Source organism: Hippoglossus hippoglossus, chromosome 8, assembly GCF_009819705.1.
Source record: "Hippoglossus hippoglossus isolate fHipHip1 chromosome 8, fHipHip1.pri, whole genome shotgun sequence".
Taxonomy (NCBI): domain Eukaryota; kingdom Metazoa; phylum Chordata; class Actinopteri; order Pleuronectiformes; family Pleuronectidae; genus Hippoglossus; species Hippoglossus hippoglossus.
The window spans coordinates 22125920-22135170 of NC_047158.1; the positions used below are offsets into that span (position 1 = coordinate 22125920).

At 42.1% G+C, this 9251-nt stretch overlaps 1 protein-coding gene across 1 annotated transcript; it reads right to left on the bottom strand.

Moving 5' to 3' along the window:
• On the bottom strand, positions 1 to 5672 carry pih1d1 (PIH1 domain containing 1). Its single transcript, XM_034592959.1, has 11 exons — positions 5596 to 5672; positions 4988 to 5070; positions 3789 to 3846; positions 3511 to 3699; positions 2696 to 2757; positions 2154 to 2235; positions 1963 to 2059; positions 1138 to 1164; positions 850 to 928; positions 429 to 572; positions 1 to 121 (listed from the first exon to the last, which is right to left on the bottom strand). Exons 2-11 carry the CDS (start codon positions 5066 to 5068, stop codon positions 86 to 88), a joined length of 855 nt encoding a protein of 284 aa, XP_034448850.1. The 5' UTR covers positions 5069 to 5070; positions 5596 to 5672; the 3' UTR covers positions 1 to 85.
• Between the last annotated feature and the right edge of the window lie 3579 nt (positions 5673 to 9251).

Sequence of the window (9251 nt, forward strand, 5' to 3'; positions counted from 1 at the left end):
TTTTAAATGAAAAACGTCTCTTTTATTTCATCATTTTTTAACATAAAAAAAAATAAATAAACAACTTGACAGAAGTTCTTCAGTTTCATGATGACACCACAGGCAGAGTGACCGTCAGAATCTGAGGAAAAGAAAACAGGTGCTGTGTCATACGAGTGTTACAGCCCATCGTTTGTGTGTGTGTCTGTTTGCTCATGCTGGTGATGTTGTCACTGTTTGTGTCTTTTCTCCTCTTCAGTGGTTTAGTGTTTTATACCATATTGTATGTACAGTAAATGTGTGTTTGCATTCTAGCTTTACGTCTTGGTATCATGTCTGAATTTGTGCGTTTGATCCAGGTGTCACCGTGCACAACCATCATTGTCACAGTCTGTGTGTGTGTCTGTGTGCGGTACACGCAGTAGCTGATGCGTAGGTGTGGTTCGTACCTCGGTGCTCTTGTTGTACTGTGCCACACTGTTCTCCTGGTCGATGAGGAAGGGGTGGAAGAGGTCCAGATGGAAGAGCGAGGGCCGGGCCGTTAACACCAGTCGATCTTCTCCGACGTCCAGAACCAGAGAGCGAGACGATGGCTGCAGGCGACAAAGAGTTAAACTTAGTTTCACAAAAAGTTACGGTTGTTTTGGAGGGTATAGCATGACACAGAAATACAAATATATGGATTTCTTCTAATATAACTGTAAAAGTCAGATAAACGTGTTAAAACAATCAAAATCATTAAATATCTCCCAAACTGTGGAGTTGAATTATCCAGAAAATATGTCTGCATGTGTTACTGTTCCTTTAGGTATTGTTGGTATGTGTGTACATGTCTGTGCATGTGTGTCTGTTGCGTTCTGCATATCTCACCACCCCCGGTAGCTGTATTTCGGCGATGAGATACTCGGGGTCACCAGCAGGAGGCTCTACAAGCAAAGTAAAGTCTGGTCTGGGGAAAGAAGTGAGAAATGAATGATGAGGCCCGAAGGACATGAAGGAGGCGAGAGACACAGAGAGAAGAACAACACCAAAAAAGGATGAGCAGAGAGAAAGAGCAGGAAAGGGAATGGACAGACGCATAATGAGAGGAAAGTCAAAAGTGTTTGAGCCAATGAACTCTTGACTTCACATAAAAATCAGACATCAGCAAACATTTACCTTTTGGCCGGAGCAGAGGAGTTTCCCCTGTGAGAAGAGATGGAGAGATTAGATCTATTTAGAATCCACCAACTGACAAATCTACAGATTTCGCAATGAACGGATGACAACCAAATCAAAGCAAAGACCTTGCGTGACTCCCAACCCGCAGACTTCTGTCCCTGAATGACACTTAGATGGAAAAACTAGCACATGGAATTTGTCTGTGGAAGCCGTTGGCGTCTGATTCATCCCACAAAGTTTCTAATAGATTAGATAAACTTTATTACAGGCTCTAGACCCAATAGCAAGACATACACCATAAAGAAAAAAGAAAATAGATACATAAACACATACAAACATACTCTTATTCATGAGAGTCTTAAAAGGCACCCGTACCAATGTTTCCACAGATATGATTGATATCTGACCGAGCTGCACCTGGGGCTTGTGAGCATCATTATAATACAGTTTTGTGACTCATCAAGTCGAGACATAAACTTAAACATCAGGTTCCTCAAGAGAGCCTGTAAGGTAATAAACTGTTTTCCTATTAGAAACTTTTTTACACATCTATAAGCAGGATAAACATTTAACAAACTGTTTATAACACATAATGTAGCTATGGGGGAATGTTAAATGTTTATTTAGACGTAATGATCTTGTACCACTAGTCATGTTTTACTATAAGGTAATAATCATTAGAGGTTTATACAGCGGCTGCCACAGGAGTGAGAGTTGTCTTCAGATGCATTAATTAAATATAAACGCTACACAGCGAGACTCGAGTCAGAAGAGGAACCAGAAAAGAAGAACCCTGTACTTCTGTTTCCTGTTCACACATACTGAGGCTGCAGCTCCTCAATCACCGGCCTGCTCTTTGTGCGGATGTTCTGCTCACCGACGGATCCCAAAAACTTCCTGTTCTTCAACACCTTCCAGTCTGCAGAGGGTCGAACATGAACGTCAACAGCTGAAGAGGCCGGTTACTTCCTGTAACATTTATCTAAAGCTGTGTCTCACTTCATCAAACCTACCTCTACTGAGCTCTAGGTTGTATTTGTTCTCCAGACCCTCTAAAGACACCAGAATTACAAACTGCTCGAACAAAGGATCCTTCTACAGGACACACACATATTTACATTATACATTTCATATTGTCACAGTTTTGTTATGTTTCTTAAAACTTGCTGGAGGGGCATGTGAAGTACAGGAAGGAGGAGCCCATCAAATTTGAGTTTTTTGGGGTATTTATGTGAATTTCTCAAGGAGATCTCTATTAAAAAAAAAGTGCTAATATATATGATCTAGATGTTGATTTAATTTAACAAGTATTTTAGAGAGTTACTTGATTTAATTACTGGATGAATACTGAACAAAAATAACCTGCAACATCTACCACTGTGTAGCTATGATGGTTCAAGCTGTTTTGACACGTCTCTAATCGTAGATGTATCAAAACAGAGAAATGGAACCAGGATTTGTTTCCACCTTGTCGGAGGTCTGTGCTTTCCTCTTTTCCCAAATGACAACATGCACTATTATATGAATGAAATACCAAGGTCACACACACACACACCTGACACATCTGGAAAAACTCCTGGTTGATGACCACATCGTAAGCTGTGCAACCCTGAGAGTCTGACAGAGAGAGAGAGAGAGAGAGAGTGAGAGAGAGAGAGTGAGACAAACAGATCTTATCTTCTCTGTTTTGCTTTGTCATTCCATGTTTACTTAGCAAGACGTGCCCTCTCTTGCTTCTGAGTAACTCAATCTGCCCTTTGTATCTGAGCAAAGTTCATTCCCAAGACATTTCCCCACGGTTTCCGAGTTGACGGACACGTTCGCTGGAGACGATGAACAACAGGCTTCGAGCTCGTCAGCGGTGTCGTCCAATCAGCAGCATTGTGTATTAAATGTATTAAAACCCAGTCGTACTAAACTAGTGACTCAATACATTCTTAAGTCTTCTACAAATGCTGATGCTGGCTGTCGACATCAATTGAAGATTTTAGAAGCAGCTTTGAAGACAGAGACCGTAACATCAAGTGCGGTTTTAAGTTTTTCTACCTTTAAGATTTAGTTCCTGCACCACAGTCTACATTTAAATAAAAGTTTTGTCCATGCAAACAGCTTCTGGATTCTTTCCAGTTAATGGTTACCCATTTACTGATGTTACTGATTTATCCTAAAGCTGATTGTGAACTAATGACCCATCGCCCTAGTTTTCAGTGAAACTCTAAACCTGTAGAAACATTAAACCCTGAAGAAGCACAGCCGTCTGTTTTCTGAATCACGCTGAACTACAAGTTCAAACACTGCACATTCACTGTGTGGACAACAAACACTGATGTGCCTGCCAATACAATATTATATTTGGCTTCAGTTACATACTGTTGTCTATTTCCGCGTGTGGCTCGCCGAGGCTCATGGGAACTCTGTAGCCACTGGGATCTTCTGATTGGAGCAGCTCCACCAGATCCTCTCTAGAGATTTCTGGGGGAGGCGGGACTGAGTTTGACTGACAGATGTTGACAAAGACCTTCTGCTTGGCTGGCTCTGAGATGGTCTTCACGCACATGCCTGGGAAAGAGAGAGCGAGAAGACAATCATCCTCTTTCCTGCATGAGAGAGAGTGTGTGTGGTCTGATAAAACTTGTGCAGACACTCACCGGGTTGAGGTCGGATTACTTTGGAATCTGGATTCTCAGTCTGCATTTGACCCATCGTCTAAAAACACGACCGGTAGTTAACTTCAGACACATCAGGAGGTTTCACACATGTTCAGTTACTCCAAAAGAAAAACTAGATCAAGCCGAAGAGGTTAAGTCTTCTCATGACGTCCGCACACGAGAGAAAAGACGGTGGATTCGAACAGGTTTTACTGCACCGAGCTTTGGATTTTCACAGTTTTATTTACTTTACTCTGGACATTCCCAGGAAATCGCCGCTCCACTGGAATGCACTCTGGCAGCATTTAATGATTAGGTGACTGCAGGAATTCAGTCCTGTTAACAGTTTGATAAGATTCAGACAGCAGTCTAACCAAAAGCAAGAACTGTGTATATATTATATACAAGTTTTTAAAGAAAGATATCACAGCATTAGCTTTTTGATTAATTACTTAACCCCTAACCCTAAAAAAAAACAACTCCAGGCTTGGTTTATGTAACAGCTTTATATCTTTCATTCATTAAAGCAAACTATTTTAACTCAGGATGCATCAAGGCAGAGACACGTTCAGAAAACAAACAGAACATTACAAGACACAGAATAAATCACAGATAAGAAACAGTCAAATTTGCTAAATGGCAAAAGTATAAGCCTCAGGAATAATAAACCAATCCACTAAGACAAGAACAGCTGGAGGTAAAATAAAGTCAGAATTTAAACTTAAATTGACCTCAGGATAAAACTGAGTTGAGCTTGAGATTGTTCTTGGTATTATTCCTGTGCAAAAGGAGAAAAATCATTCTATAAAAGATAAGTGATATTAATAATAGCAGTTTTGATAAATGGACTCATTTGCTTTGTTGCTGAAAGTGAGACGAGCAGATCGACATCACCATTGTTGTCTTTGCGGTAAATATGGAGCTAAAGGCAGCTAGCTTAGCTTAGCAGCAGCTTCAATGGACATTTATTAACAAATCATACCTTATTAATTTAATCAAAAAATAACCGGTTTACATTTTAGGTGCCGTACTATTTCTTGACATAGTTCGACACATAACAAGAGTATTCCTTGAAAATGCCAAACTATTCCTTTGGAGCCGGGCTGAAATAACAGATTCCACCTTTTTTTACGATCCCAAACTTGAATTGATGAGCTACAGTTTGGACCTGTGTCTGCTGCTGGTTACTGGGATCTCACCTGTAGCAGCAGCTGCTGATACAGGTCCTCCTGCTGCTGCAGCTCCAGCTCAGAGCCCAGGAGGGACGAGTCGGTCGTCATGGCTACAGATGAAACTCAGTCAGAGACGTGAGAGGGTCACAGAGCAGCTTCCTGCTGAAGGGTCAACACACGTCACACCATTAACGCACACAACGAAACACAAGATGAACGTCTTCGGCCCCTCCACTCCATCTTAGACCCAATTTCATAACACAACTGTTTAGACAAACACACACACACACTTCAGGGGACATTGTGTTGACTTACATTGATTTCATAGAGACTTAATCCATCCACACACACACACACACACACACACACACACACACACACACACACAGACACAGACACACTTCAGGGGACATTGTGTTGACTTACATTGATTTCATAGAGACTTAATACACACACACACACACACACACACACACACACACACACACACACACACTTTATGTTAGCTTAGCTTTAGCTTCCTAGCTTTAGCCGATTAGCTTCGCTCTTTGCCTCCTGTGTGGCATCGTTTCACGCCGTGTTGTGTGCAGTGTGTGTCTGGTGTGTGTGTGTGTTTAGTGTGTTGCTCCTCTCACTTGTCAGAAACACACGGAAACAAAGTTGTTGACCTTTTTTCCTGCTCGCGCCGCTTGCTGCTCCAAAACATTCACTTCCGTGTCTCCGGTAAGCAATCCTTCAGAATAAAAGCGCACAACTGACTGGCTGGTTTTTAAACTGGAATCATTAATTTTGAAAAGTTGTGAAAATTGTGTCGATTGCTCAATAAACATCTGACACAGGCGACATATAAGGTATGAAAATCAACAGCAACTCAGTTAATCATTCAAACTTACATAAACCACACACATGAGCAGTGTGCATTGGACTTCTGGGGTTTCGTACTACTGGACTACTTGGATTAAGGCAAAGTATATTCTTTAATAAGCTTCTCTGCTAGATTACTACTGTATCTGCTGTCTTAGGTTAACTAGATTGATAGTTTGTACTGTTTGGTCTTACCTTGAATTGTATGAGCTAGGATTTTGTTTATTGATTTTGTTTATAGTTTCACTCAAGTGAGTGAGAGTTAAAAGGGAACCAGCTCAGGTTAAAGTGCTTGATTTTGTTTCCAATTCTGTTAAGGACTAAGTTCTATTTTACTTTCTACCTTTTGAGGTAAATAGTCTGCACAGCTGACCACAAGTCCTCAAGTCCTCAAGTCCGCCAGTCGTCCCCAGCTCCGTGGTGGTCTGACTCGGTGTGCGCCGACAGAGCCACTAAGCGAGCATCAGAAAGGAAATGGCGGAAATCTAAACCCCCGGACGAGCTGCTCACTTATCAGTCTCCTCTCTCCTCTTTCTCTGCCTCTATTTCCACAGCCAAAAGCTCTTTTTACCTAACTACAATTCAATCCTCATTTTCTAACCCCAAAAAACTCTTCTCCATCTTTTCCAACCTCCTTGACCCCCCCCAGTCCCCCTCCTCCTTCCTCCCTTCTACCAAGCCACTTTGTCAACTACTTTACAAAAAAGATAGATGACCTACGCTCCTCATTTTCTAATCCTCCTTCTATAACTACACTTCCATCAACTTCATCTTCATCCCCTTCACTTTCCTCTTTCACCCCCCTGTCTCCCAATCAAGTTCTTACCTTGGTAACCTCCGCCCCCCCGACCACCTGCCCCCTTGACCCCATCCCACATTTTCCAGTCTATCGCTCCTGACCTTCTTCCTTTTCTCACCCATCTTATCAACACTTCCCTGTCAACTGGCTGTTTCCCTAACTCTCTGAAGGAGGCAAGAGTTAACCCTCTCCTGAAGAAACCCCCCCTCAACCCGTCTGAAGTAAACCACTACAGACCTGTCTCTCTTCTTCCCTTTGTTTCCAAAACTCTCGAGCGCGCGATCTTTAATCAACTCTCCACCTATCTTAACCACAATAACCTTCTTGACCCTCACCAGTCTGGTTTCAAGGCCACTCAACTGAGACTGTCCTCCTTGCTGTCTCTGAGCAGCTTCACACTGCTAGAGCCGCCTCTCTCTCCTCTGTCCTCATCCTTCTATCCTTCCTTTCTGCTGCATTTGACACAGTGAACCACCAGATCCTTATTCCCCCCCCTCAGGACCTGGGTGTCTCAGGCTCTGCTCGCTCCCTGCTCTCATCCTACCTCAACGACCACACTACCAGGTAACTTGGAGAGGATCTGTGTCTGAACCTTGTCCTCTCACTACTGGGGTCCCTCAAGGTTCCGTCCTGGGTCCCCTCCTCTTCTCTCTGTACACCAACTCTCTCGGCTCTGTCATTCACTCACATGGCTTTTCCTACCATAGCTATGCTGATGACACCCAACTATTCCTTTGTTTTCCCCAATCTGAAACACAGGTAGCAGCACGAATCTCTGTCTGTCTGACTGACATCTCTCAGTGGATGTTTGCACACCACCTGAAAATTGACCTTGACAAGACTGAACTACTTTTCCTTCCAGGGAAAGAATCTCCCACCCATGACCTGACTATTAACTTTGATTAACCAGACTTCTAGGAACCTGGGTGTGACACTCGACAGCCAACTCTCCCTCACTGCCAACATTACTGTAACAACACGTTCCTGTAGATTCATGCTGCACAACATCAGGAGAATACGCCCCCTTCTCACTCAGAGGGCGGTGCAGGTTCTGGTCCAGGCCCTGGTCACCTCACGCCTGGACTATTGCACCTCCCTCCTGACTGGTCTGCCTGCTGGTGCCCTCCGACCTCTGCAGCTCATCCAGAATGCAGCAGCTCCACTGGTCTTTAACCTGAATTCACTCACACTACTCCGCTCCTCCGCTCCCTTCACTGGTTACCAGTAGCTGCCCTCATCCGTTTCAAAACATTAGTACTTGCGTACCGTGCTGCGAACGGATCGGGTCCAATCTACATCCAGGACATGGTTAAACGTTACACCCCAGCCCGTTCACTCCGCTCTGCTTCGGCCAATCGGCTTGTTGCTCCCTCACTGCGAGCTAAACACTCAACAACATCACGACTGTTTGCTGTCCTGGCTCCTAAACGGTGGAATGAGCTCCCCAATGACATCAGGACAGAAGAAAGTCTACACATCTTCCGCCGCAAACTAAAAACACACCTCTTCCGACTATACCTTGAATAACATTTTTAAAACTAACAATTTAGTAGCACTTAAAATGGCACTTACTTATAGCACTTTGTAGTTTTGCTTTTTTGAAGAAATTGTACTTTCTCTATTCTTGTTGTTCTGGGTTTGTTCCCTCATGGTTGATCCACTTATTGTAAGTCGCTTTGGATAAAAGCGTCAGCTAAATGTAATCAGCTGTAATCAGCTAAACTTCACTGACAATGAGAGGTTGTTGTAACAACAACAACCTCTCATTGTCAGTGAAGTTTGGTGCAGCTGGATTGAATTTAAAGTTGTACAGCGGCATGAAGTTAGTGGTGTTTATTACAACTGGTTCTTACACAACCTTGGTGCTGCCCTAGGGTAGATTTGATAGATGCTTTGATTTAATCATGTGCATGGAATGCAGATATCCCTTAACACGCACTCTGTTATTATATTGAAAGAGTGGGGAAACACAAAAAAATTTGTTTAGACTTGTTCAGATTGAAGAAGCTCGGCACTCATACTAAGATATTTGTAGATAAGTGCCACATATCAAGTGTTTGAAATAGAAGTTTTTACTAAAGAATTTAGAATTAAAAACTTATATATTTAAGATGCAGTATATTTAAAAGTTGTAGTGTATGCACAGTCTGTATCTTTTCTTACACACGATGCAGACTCTTCTATATACACCCAGATCCTTTCATTTAAAAAAGGATTTTTATTATTTACCATATTACAAAGTTGTTTCATTGTTGAGTTTACTACTTGTTTCAATCACATCTGACTAACCCTAATTGAAAGAACATATTCATTTTCAATTCCCCTTTCTAAGTTTAATATTTTTGAAAAAAATCAAGTAAATGCAACTCAGTTATTGTGAAATTGTCCAGTAACGTATGAAGTAAACATAACTTAATACAAACACTTGCATTTACTCAACTTTTTCAAGGCAATCAGTTTCCTAGATCTTTTTTTCCAGTGCAGCTGAGCATTTAAAAACTAAAATACTTCCCTCAGAAATAACCCAACTGATTTGACTGATTTAAGGACGATAAAAGTAAAGACTGCACCAATGAAGCCCTGTTGGTATTTTGAATGTCAAAGAAGGGTATATTTATTTGTTAAGTA